Source organism: Protobothrops mucrosquamatus, unplaced genomic scaffold (genome assembly GCF_001527695.2).
Source record: "Protobothrops mucrosquamatus isolate PMUCROS unplaced genomic scaffold, P.Mucros_1.0 scaffold259, whole genome shotgun sequence".
Taxonomy (NCBI): Eukaryota; Metazoa; Chordata; class Lepidosauria; order Squamata; family Viperidae; genus Protobothrops; species Protobothrops mucrosquamatus.
Genome location: NW_015386606.1, coordinates 365,638 through 378,030, shown reverse-complemented (window position 1 = coordinate 378,030; position 12,393 = coordinate 365,638). Strand labels below are relative to the sequence as shown.

The following is a 12,393-nucleotide window of genomic DNA, read 5'->3' as shown; positions in this document are numbered from 1 at the left end:
AACTATTATAGGGGCAATCAAAATATTTTATTTGATTTTAATTGTATTTTATTTTAGATTATTAACTCCCTTGAATGATTTATGGGAGTACTGCAAGGAAGTAGAATTGAAAATGAAGAGTTAGATTTATCCTTTCCTAAAAAGGGAAACAGAGATGGCTAATTATTAACTGCAATTGCCTAAGAAATACACTCTATACCTCTGGGAACAATGCTTTGTATAGGTTAATACAAATATTAACTTCAATTATTTTGATAAACCTCAGCCTATCTTCAGGACTTTTCATTTCCAAGCAAGCAAAATAATTTATGGTTGCAGCATCAGATTTGAGACCCGGGATATCAGATCAAATATTCAAAATATGAGTTTCATATCCTGTTCATCTGAAGCAGGGGTCCCCAACCACAGGCCGCAGCCCATTACTGGGCCTTGAGCCATTTGGAACTGGAATGCGGAGTTGGTGGATAAGCGAGTGCCTTCATGTGCGCATCCCCACTTGCGTGAGCAGTGGGAAGCACGTATGTGCACACTCCATTTGTGTGAGCTGCGGGCATATGTACAAGTGCGGGCATATGCGCCCACCACTCACACAGAATCATCCTTCCACCACCCCCTGCTGGTCCGTGGAGCTGGAAAAGTTGGGGAACTCTGATCTAAAGCAGTTCCACAAGTTTCCATTTCCCCTATCATACATCATTTCCTGGAACACTTTTTGAAGAACCTAGTATGCAGATAATGGAGAAATGGAATTCTTCAGAGATTTCTTCAGCTCCGAACTTATATCCCAAACTCATTAAAATGCAAATCAATTTATAACTTTTTTAAACTGTGTTTTTCTGGATTTTATTTTTGTTTTTATTCTGTCTCTCACTGTTAAAATAAACCTACCATTACAATTATAAATGGATCATTTCTTTGTCAGTAGGCAAATGTACAAAATCAGCAGGAGATCAAATAATTTTTCCCCTCACTATATAATGTAGGATGGATAACTCAAATGCAGGAATTCATCTTAATACGTTTTATGGATACCTACCACAAGGGCTATTAGTGCACCCAATTCACTTGTTTTTCATCATTTGTTATGTTAAATTTATTTGTCACCTATCTCACTATGGTGCTACTCTAGGCGGCTTACAAGAATAAAAAAAGAGAAATGAAAGAAGTGTAAACATAACAGTAATAAAATAATGAAACAGTAGAATAAACAATGAAAAAGAAAACAATGATGCAGCGACATGAGAATGAAAGGTAGATGGGTGGGGAAGCAGGGAGCAAGGGGGGAAGTGGAGTTTGCCATTGATCCAACAGCCACCTCCAGTGTGAAACTCCTCCATTGGGTCCACAAGCCAACTGGCAGAGCCAGGTCTTCAGGCTCTTACAGGATAGGAATGTGGAAGCAGATCTCACCTTGGAGGGTGGAATGTTCCAGAGGGTAGGAGCTGGGCAGGGAAGGCACTTCTTCTGGATCCCAACAGTCAGAGTTCTTTGACAAACAGGATCTGCAGTAGGCCCTCTCTGCCAGCACTTACATTTTGGTTATATTTTTGCCTATTAAAACAGCCACCCCACGATACAGAAACATGGAAATATGTGATGGGTTCCCTCTGATCCCACACTGTGATCACATCTCAAAGTTGATATATCATATTAATACTTACACTGACAAAGAGCAGCCTTGATTTTGTAGTCTATAGGATAGACAATATCATAGTGATTGCTATTTGAAAAACACAGCAATATCTAAAAAGTAACATAAGAATAGTTAAGATATAATAGCTAGCAAATTTACACAGACAAATTAAAGACTAGCACAGTACTTCCTGTTATCACTTCTGCAAAAACTTCACAATTCTTCAAGTTACATGAGTAGCAAGATCTATTACAGTAGGACTGTACCTTGTCGGGAAAGCCATTTTCGGTTACGTAAGAAGGAGTGTAGTTTGGTTCCTGATATATCTTACCTTGTCGGGAAAGCCATTTTCGGTTACATAAGAAGGAGTGTAGTTTGGTTCCTGATATATTATAAAATCTTTTCTAGAAAATTTATAAAGGGAAAAACCATCTATAAATACACAAGTTTCATTATGAAATGGATAATAAATACAAATAGCCTAGACTGATCTTGACAGAAAATGTGTATGAATCTTTGTTTAATAAATATATATAATTCAGGAAAAAATATCTTGTGAATTCTGCAATGGCAACACATAACTATTAACTGCAAAACTCAGGTCAAGCACCAGGAATTGGCAATGGCTATTAGATGGAATAGGACTGCTTAACAGAACCTGATATTCTGTTAATCTGCTTCTAATACTTCCATGTCTGTCTTAAAATTGTCAATTAAGAGCCACAGAAGATAAATACGGTTCTTTGGCTATTTAGCACAGTAATGCCCTTGCTAAGTTTATTCTGCAAACTTCCCCAAAAGACCGACTGAATGTGGTGATCAACCCTCAAGAAGCCATGAACAAGCCTAGCCGCACTAATCACACACAATACTCTATTTTCTGCCTTTACACAATGCTTGCTATGCCTCATGTTCCCTGATTTCTTCCTTAAACAGAATGTTATATACACCACTTTGGTTTTACTGTATACATGCATCTGTATTTCCTGGCAATGTTATTAGCTTATATATTTGAGCAGTCTAATAAAAATAATCAACTCTAGCAGCATTTGTACTGGGAAAAAGTTTGTTGATATGATTCTTCCCTTATTCCTATGTTCTGGCCTTGCTCCCCAACTTTCTGGTTGTGAGACCCTGTTTCTGAAGCTAGGATCAGTTGGAATTGGTGCTGTTGTACCACCTTCCCTGCTGTATAGTAGCCTCCCTGTCTAAACAGCTGAAGGCCACCTCAGAGCTGGCAGTGGAATTCCACAGGCTTATGATCCTGGAGACTTCAACCTGCCATTCCTGGGTTTGGCCTTAGAAGCGGCCCAAGTTCATGGCCACCGTGGGCCTATCCCAGATCATCTTGGGTCTGACTCGAGGCAGTGGTCACACACCAGATATGATCTTTTTGTCAGATCATTGGCAATGTGATCTGATGGGGGAATCTATCACTATTCCCTCCCTTTCATGGTGAGATCATGCCCTGGTGCCCTTGAGACTCTCTTATGCTGCCCACCTGGACCCATTTGAGCAGTATGTCCCCAGCAACTGATGGACCCAAATGAATTCCAGAGGGAACTGGTGGATATCCCTGGGGGTTTACTACAGAATCCTGCCAAAGCTCTGGTTATGTCCTGGAACCAAAGTCCGGCTGAGGCTTTGGACAAGATAGCCCCTAGGCACCCTCTCTTGACCCATTGCTTGACTCCCCCTGGGGTTCACACAGGAGTTATAGGTTCTGAAAAGAGCAAAGAGACACCTAGAGTGCTGCTGAAGGAAAAAATGGATGAATCCTCCTGGACATAGCTTAAGAGCTGCTATTAAGGCCTACCAGATGGCAATAAGAGTGGCAAAATACCATTATTTCTCTGCCCTTATCGCACCTACAGAGTATTATCCAGCGGCCCTGTTCAGGATCACCCAATCCCCCCTGGGACAGAAGAGCCCCTAAAGATAGTCTGAAGTGATCATTTTCAGGGCCATGCAGCAGAAATTATTGAAAACAGAGTCATTGGATTCACTTGGAACCCATGCATGGCGCAGGTCTATTTGAGATGCCTGGGGAAAGATCTTCGCCAGTTATTGGGGAAAAGCTTCATCCTGTTGGACCTGATGAAGGCGAAACAGTCTTCAATGCTGTCTGTGCAACTACCTGTCAGTTAAGATTCCTATTCCTTCTGTTTGGTGGAAGCCTCCAGGTCAGTATTTTCAACCTTGACAATTTTAAGGCATGTGGACTTCAACTCCCAGAATTCCACAGCCAGCAATGCTGGCTGTGGAATTCTGGGAGTTGAAGTCCACATGCCTTAAAATTGTCAAGGTTGAGAAATACTGCTCCAGGTGGATGACAGCCAGGTAGATCCAGGCAGTGATAAATTTTTCACTGCAGGAGGGGATATTTCTGGGGACCTTTTAAGGAGGCCTAATATATCTTGTCTGGACAATTTGATAGAGATGATAGAGAAGGTGGATGCCTGACAACTTTAGAGGGTCCTGAATGAAACAGATTATTCCACCACTATAAAATAAAATTGATCAATTTGTTTGTATTTTTCTAAAAACTGCCACATTTTAAAACATGCATTATATTGGTTGAGCATTATTCTTTTGAACCTTAAAGAAATGTTTCTTACTTGAACATAAGAGAAAGGGCACTTATTTCAACTTGTCCAACCCATTCCTGTAGTAAAAAAAAGATACTGTAAGTAAATAATCAGTAACATGTAAATAACCAGTGAAGTGCCCAAAGGATATTTAAGGACCTTTAAATCACTAGCAAGCAGCAATAGTTAGTTAAAACCTTGGTTTAAACTTTCTCAAATACAAATTATAGGAGTTATGACCCAAATTGTAATGTAACACATCTCGATGACACCAGGTTGGGAAAAGGTTACTTAATCAAGCATCAGTGGAAGTGCATTTATTACAACTAACCAATATTAAAATTTTAGTAATTCTACAGAAGTTTTCATGAATTTTTAATTAAAATCAATTCTCTCCATTTTTAGCATATGCTCCTTATTCTTTATGAAGTATGGCTGCTTGGTATACAAAATATCCTGCCCCAAAAGTCTTAATCCATAACCTTATAAACGTATTGAATCCTTCAGGTCCTGCATGCTTCGCTTACACAGGGAGAAATCTATCGTAACTAACTCTTATTTTTGGTCTCCTTTATAGCGAGGGCCCTTTCCAACAATACAACCAGAGAACAAAACAGACTGTCTCTTAGCAATTTAACCAGTGAAAATAGTCCCTGACTTCAAATTCCAAAGACTACTGTTATATGTGAAACAACAGTGAAAACTCCACAGTAAGCCTTAATGCAGCGGTTCTCAACCTATGGGTCGCAACCCCATTTGGGGTCGATCGACCATTTCACGGGGGTCGCCAAGCAAGGCTGTCCGCCATTTTTTTCCCCCTTTTCCGGCGGGTGCCTTTCCTCCCTTGAGCTGGGCCAGCTGGTGGTCGGCCTGCTCCGTCTCTGCCGCTTGCTAGCTACACCTCAGCCGGCGCAGGGGGCGGGACCACGCATGTGCGGCGCTCCCAGGCAGGGAAAGTCCTCGACTTACGACCGGTTGGGTAGTCCTCGACATACGACCGGTTTAGTCCTCGACTTACGACCGGTTTAGTCCTCGACTTACAACCGGTTGGGGGTCGCGGCATTAAAAAGGTTGAGAACCACTGCCTTAATGCATAATGCAAAATATTAAAAACAATGGCCTTGTCTTCACCTCCAATGATGCTGCATTTCAAATATGGGAAGGGTCAACTGCATTCTTATCCTTGCCCAATAAGCAGAAAGAACTCAGAAAAAGTCAAAAAAGAGAAAGAGGCAATATACAAAAATGCCAAAGCAGATATGCATTAAATACACCCCCTTGTAGCCTGGCACTGATTTATTAATTATATTAATATGAAAAACAATATTCCAGACAGAACAATAGCACATTTTGTTCTAGCATCTCTATTCTTCTGGTTTATCATCTTCTTTGAGGAGCCAACAAAAAATAATTTTAGCCATTACCGCAAGGAAAAAGCTCAACAGTAACTAAACTTCAATAATTCCAATTACCATGAAAACCAGAGCCAGATTAATAAGCTCCCTAAGTGAGTATCACAAGTGGACTACCATTCTTCCTATTTTAAATTTCAAGAAGCAGATAAAAACTTTCCTACAAGTTTTATTGCTGCCATCCCCAATTCTACCTGTAAAGCTGGGTGGAGAAGATATGGGTTGTTCGGTAGATTGCATAAACAAATTGAATAGTGTTTAATAGTGTTTAATAGTGTTTCTACAACAATACATATAAGGCCTGTGGTTCTATACTCAGTTCCCAAAGATCTCCTACAAGGTTTTGAGAATGGAGGCCATCCTCAGATCAGAAGAAAAGCTGTTCTATATGAGGGAACTGCCACCCAGAACACCCATTGGGCTCCTCTGTTCAACTCCTGGTAGACGGGGACTTAGTAAGTGCTCTCTGACCATCCAGGTTGGATAGATAAAAACTATATAGGAAATATGGTCTTGAAGATACCCAGGAATTATTATTTAAGAATTTTATCCTGATAATATATTGCTATACTAATTACCTTTATTTGTCTTATTATTTCTAACTTTCCAGCAAAAACAGTTTATTCACCCAGTCATTTTAAGTTCCTGACAAGAGAAAAGGTACGCCAAGACCCATTTTACTGCTTAAGGAACTATGTCACCAAAACATGGTTTGGTACATGGTTCCTTATGTTTTCATATGCACTATTTATTATTTTTGTGTACCATGTGAGGTTTGTCTTTCTTTTGCTTTATGCAAGCTAAAATAAACAAACGGCTGTAAACAAATCTCTATTTGCAGGAAATGTACATGTTCTCTGCAACTTCAAATGCCCCCCGACACTTGAAGCAGTGGGTACAGGTAGTCCTCAAAGTACAAGAATTCATTTAGTGACCATTTGAAGTTACAACTGTACTGTAAAAATTGATTTATGACCATTTTTTACACTGACCATTGCAGCATCCCCAAGGTCACATGATCAAAATTCAGACACTTGGCAACTGACTCATATTTATTAAGGCTGTAAGGTCCTGGGGTCATGTGATCACCTTCTGTGAACTTCTGACAAGCAAAGTCACTGGGGAACCAGATTCTCTTAACAACCGTGTTACTAATTAAACTGCAGTGATTCATTTAACAACTATGGCAAGAAAGATCATAAAATGGGACAAAACTCACAAAAAATGTCTCACTTAGCAACAGAAACATTGGGCTCAGTTGTGGTCGTAAATCAAGGACTCTCTGTAGTCACGCAGACATTTTACTTTTTTAATCATTCTTTGAAAAACCGTTACATGTAATATCGAAAGAAAGTTCATTTACTTTGCGAGATTCAGTCCTTAGGGGAATGAGATAAGCCAAATGTTATATACTGTATGTGGTTAATTTGATAGCACATACCTGTGGATTTTCCAGATGCTTCAGATGTTCCTCAAATGGCCCCTCTATAAACTGTAAAGCATCAAAATGAAGAAGCATTAATAGCACTGTGATGAAACAACCAGTTTTACTCCCAAGTAAAGATAACAAGGCTCACTTCTGTAAAAAGATTTGATCAACGATCCTTACTTCTAATCTTCAAATTGTGGAGACTTACTTGATTTACTCAGAAGTAATACTCCAGAAATTATATAGTTTCTGAGTAGCATCTAGGAATGCACCAGGTTGTATGTTAACTTCCTTTCCATTAATTGCAGGCTGTTAATTCAGTGGCAGACATTGGGACACTGTGGAAAAGCTCCAGATTGTTTACAAACTTAGTGACTTTCAGATGTAAATGGACTTCAAATCCCAGAATTCACTATGGCTAAGAATTCTATGAGATGCAGGTCGCATATCTAGAAGTTCTCAATGTTGATAATTGCTTTACTACCGAAATTTCAAAATTTTGAAATAATGCATGTATCTCAGATGCATCCAGTTCTCATTTTTCCCTATGCCAACCAAAGTGAATATCTTTATGATATTAACCACATTTCAAGAGATATATACCGTATAACTATATTGTTAGAACATAACGTTAGCCACTTGTACACCCAGAGCATTCTTAAAATCTAATGAATCCTAATGAGTCCCAGAAAGTATAAGCCTTCATAAAAGTAAACTAATGGTTGATGAAAGCCTTAATTACTCTGGTACTCACCAAATGCTTTGGGCTAGAATCTTCATATATCAAAACCAGCACTGCCACTAGGCATTCTAAGTGGGAATTGTGGAAGTTGAAATTAACCACATTTGGAAACTACAAAATTGAAGAGTCTTGGGATGATGCATATTAGCATGTAGGAAACAGTTTTACTGAACTACCTGATATTGATATGGCATGTATCACATTGAACTGGGTTTCATCTATGATAGTTAAGTAAACCATGGTTAAGTGACAAGTAGCTGAATTTACCCTACATACTAAGCCATAAAACATGGTTTAGGAACTACAGTATGCTAAACCCAAAAAAGCAAACCAAACCATGGATTTTTCATGGGTATGAAAGACAATGTCCAGGGTTAGTTTCTTCCCATAAAGGCAAACAAAAAGTTTGAACATCATCATATGGTAATAAACCTGGTTTATTTAGTACATTTATATATTGTCTTCTGTCCATTATAAATCACAACATTGGACACAAGGAACAATCAATAAGTGGTGTATTCAGGCACTACCCATAGATCCTCTTAGCTGAAATAAAATGACTGCTCATGGCTTGTCATAAGCAAATTGACCATGTTTTTTCTCATAATGGTAAAAAAGGAGATGTTTTTAAAAGGTTCAGAATGGCTTTAATAGTTATCCATAATATAATAATGTTTTTACCGCTTCAAATTTCTCTCTGTTTTTCCACAGATAGTTTATACAGGCCATCCTAACATCAAGATGCTGAATCTGCGAGTGGAAAACCTGAAAAAAAGTTATTAAAAAAAGGGTTCCAAGTTTATGTATATTTAGTTACAGATTTAAAATCCAAGAGATTAAAGTTGTTAATTAGAGCTAGAATTCAGCTTTAATTATATATGCAGATAAAGAAGTAGAGTAAATCCCAAATTTCAAAATAAGCTTTCAAAAAAATGATCTTTATTTAAAATAACATATCCAGACGAAACCATCAGTGCAATCTATATTTTGAAATGATTTTTTTTTAATTTCAATAATATTTAGTTGTTTTATTTATCTAGGAAATTAAAAAATAAAATGACCTCTTATCCTTCAGAACTGAGGCTGTCCATTCATCCACCATATAGGTTAGCAACAGTTATATATTTCCAGTAAAGCTAAGTAAAAGACCTAATTCAAAGAGACCATGAACCTGTCTCAAATCTGTTATCATTCTACGCAACCAGTCATAAAAATATCTAGACATACAGTATATATTAAATCAATTTAAAATTCTTTTCAGATAAAGATATGACAGAATTATTAAAACACAAAGTATATAGTAATGCAAAATTTCAAGAAACATTTGAAACTTTAAAGTCTCTAGTTCAAGGATCAGATGAAGGCACTTAAAAGCTACTTATTCTTTACAAAATAAAGAGCATGTTGATACATGTTTTGCCTGATTAATAATGAATCTATGAGCCAATATTGAGACAGATTGATATTTAATTGGTATTGTGTTTTCAAAGCTGCAGGACATTGTTTTATCATGCAAATCCCTACAAAAATTCCAGTGCCACAATAATGGACAGGTTTGTTTACTGTTACTTGTTTTGAATATCCTGTCTGATGAACAGTTTTGAAGATCTCCAATTTAGATACTCTTTAAGATCCTGAAAAAAACTTGTGGATTTTGATTTTTCTGACAGAGCAACACTTGTACTGATTAGATTTTATAACCATTTATACAGATAGTTCTCAATGTACGACTGACCAGAATTTCCACTGCTAAGTAAGATTGTTAAGCGAGTGTCAATTTTATGATCTTTTTTTGCTACAATAAAGTTAATCACTGCAGCTATTAAGTAAATCATGCAGTCATTAAGCAAATTGGGTTTCCCCCATGTTTTGCTTGTCAGAAGCTGGCTGGGAAGGTCGCAAATGGCAATTACATGACCTAGGAATGTTGCAACTTTCGTAAATACATAATGGTTACCAAGTGCCCAAATGATAATCACATGCTGTGGGGACATTATGATATTCTTAAGTCAAAGGACCGGTTGTGTTACTTTTTTCAATTCCACTCTAATTTCAAAAAGTTGCTAAATGAGTGGTTTGAGTTGAGGACTACCTATATACAACTGCTGCTCAAATCCCTGACATGCACTATTTTACATCATTTGGAATGCAGCTATTTCCAAAGAATTAGCTATATTGGCCTATTATACCAAAATTAGAATCTGTGGCATCAAGGAGCTGGCTGTGTTCACAAAGTCTTCATCCTGTTAATTGAACCATGGTTATTCAATCCAATTTTTCTAGATTCTCAAAATACATTGAACCATAAACTAGTGACACCAGTTAAATTTAGCATAATCTGATTGGTTAGATTGTGGTTTACTGTTGGGTTAACATGGAAACAATGTTTCTCCTTTAGAAACATTTCTTTTATTGACATTTGAAGAGGAACCAAAACTAGCTGACCAAATCTATTGCAGAGACAGGCAATATTCTCTTATTTAAGACTACAGCTTCCATAATTTCTGTTCACTGACTGTGTGCTGGGTTTAGAGTTGGAATTCAAAGCAACTAGAGAAAACAAAGTTGCTTACCTCATAAATTCCAGAAAGGAAATGCAAGTCAAACCAAGGACTTCTTGACGAATATTAACTTTTCTTGGGAACCATCCTAAACTATCTCAGACCTGGTAATTCCTCTGATCATCAAGTACCAGTTTCATATCAAAATCCAATGTTATGTGAGTAGAAGTGAAAGTATATCAATATTATGAAAAGCTTTCCACTCCTGCCTTTTTAAAAAGTGCTTAGTCATTAGGGCTACAGGAAGCTAGCCTAAATTTAAGAAGCCCTTGGGGCATCCATTTATTCAATAGGCCAGACATCCTGCAGGCTGCATTTAAATGCAGGTTGAGTCACACAAATACTCTGCAAGTTTGCTGAGCCACAAGAAAAACAAAGCTGATCAGCTTCAATAAGTTTTGTATTTTAACTGCAAAGATTAAACCAGGGGTAGGCAACCTTGGCTCTTTTATGACTCGTGGACTTCAACTCCCAGAATTCCTGAGCCAGCTTTGCTGGCTCAGGCATTCTGGGAGCTGAAGTCCACGAGTCATAAAAGAGCCAAGGTTGCCTACCCCTGGATTAAACGCTTAGGATCCCCCAGCATTTTCTCTTGTTTTGCACTGTGCATATCGTTCACACCATATGTATGCAGAGTGAAATTATTAGACTTAAATGAGGCAGAGTGCAAAATAATCTCTCCCTCCCCTTTTTTTTTTCTGGGCCAACAAAATGAATCACATATTTTTTTTTTTTGAAAACAGGAAACAGAAACTTAACGCCAAAATAACTTTCTGGATGCACAAGCAAGATTTCAGTCTTCCTAGAAACTAGGATGAGCGACGATCTGCAGCCACTGCAATAAGGAAGGCCCGGAAAATGAGTTTCCATCCCGAATTTTCTTTCCCAGATTTTTTTTTTCCCCATAAAATGACTAACCCCTAACTGCTCCCCTTTCTCCCTTTCAGCTAGAAGCTAAAAACTTCCGTCTCCAGTGTGACTGTTGTTGTGGTGATAGCCGACAGCCAGCCCCGCTCAGTCAAGACCTCCTCCCCTGCCAACGGGAATTCCGATCTGCTGCGGCCTACGGCGAACCAGGGCTCGCTTCCTCCCCGATCGACTTCCAGCCGTTTGTTGGATTTTTCCCACAGCCTCTCGCCTCCCATCGTCCGCGGAGAGTGATGGGAATTGTAGTGTATGAAGTTAAGAGAGGCGCCCGACGAGGCGTTTCCCCCCCCCCCCGGTCCTCTGACCCAGCCGCGGCTGCTGACGGCAATCCGCACTTTTTACCTGCTCCGCCACCGCTCGGAAGAGGCACGACCCGTCCTTCGCCACTCGCTTGCGGTACAATCCCTGAGATCGCAAGTAGCCGTCCATGGCAGCCTCGGCAGGGCTCCCCACGCCGTTGCCCAGGCGGCTCTGCTCCTCCTCGCTGCCGGTCGCCTCCTCCATCATGTTTGTTTATTGCTCCTCTTAGTTAGCCCCACATGGTTGAAAAAGAAACTAGATGGGTATGTAGCACAGGGCGACCGGCCTCGAAAGCAACCCGCCGGGGAAAGCTGTCCGAAGGCGAGAGGCGGTTGCCAAGGCGGCAGCGGGAGGCGCCAGGCTCACGTTTGCAGGTCGCATGGGGGACTCTTCGAGAGAGGCGCCACTTGAACTGGTGACCGCGGGTGACTGCTTTTTCCTCGGCCTCCTCCTTTGGTCACCCGCGCTGCCTCTACTCTCCACTAAACCCAGCGCGCCTTCCTTCCCCAAACCAGCTCCCGAGGGCAGCTTTGGCGCATCGCCGAGCTTCCCACTCGGAAACGAAACATGTGGTGGGTTTCCCCTGGAACGGGCAGCCTTTAAAGTTTGTTTTCACTTTCAGAGCCAGACCGGCACTCGAAGGTGTTCTGGGAGTTGTAGTTCGACTCCAGCAGGAAGTGGCGCGGCCTGAAGGGAGGGGCGTCGATCCCGCCCACTTCTTCCCGCCTTCTCTGGCGCGCTTCCTACCGAGTGGGAAGCGGGCTGGCGGGCGGGAGCTGCTTAGTTGTTTGGTGACCTTGG

At 40.0% G+C, this 12,393-nt stretch overlaps 1 protein-coding gene across 1 annotated transcript in view; it reads right to left on the bottom strand.

The window, feature by feature from the left end:
• Positions 1-11,799, bottom strand: part of OTUD4 (OTU deubiquitinase 4) — a 31,679-nt gene extending 19,880 nt beyond the window's left edge. The window contains exons 1-6 of the mRNA XM_029283879.1: positions 11,635-11,799; positions 8,486-8,569; positions 7,075-7,125; positions 4,252-4,298; positions 1,965-2,037; positions 1,662-1,743 (exon numbers count right to left, since the gene is read on the bottom strand). Coding sequence (XP_029139712.1) covers positions 1,662-1,743; positions 1,965-2,037; positions 4,252-4,298; positions 7,075-7,125; positions 8,486-8,569; positions 11,635-11,799 — 502 coding nt within the window. The remainder of the gene's footprint in view (positions 1-1,661; positions 1,744-1,964; positions 2,038-4,251; positions 4,299-7,074; positions 7,126-8,485; positions 8,570-11,634) is intronic.
• Positions 11,800-12,393: the final 594 nt, after the last annotated feature.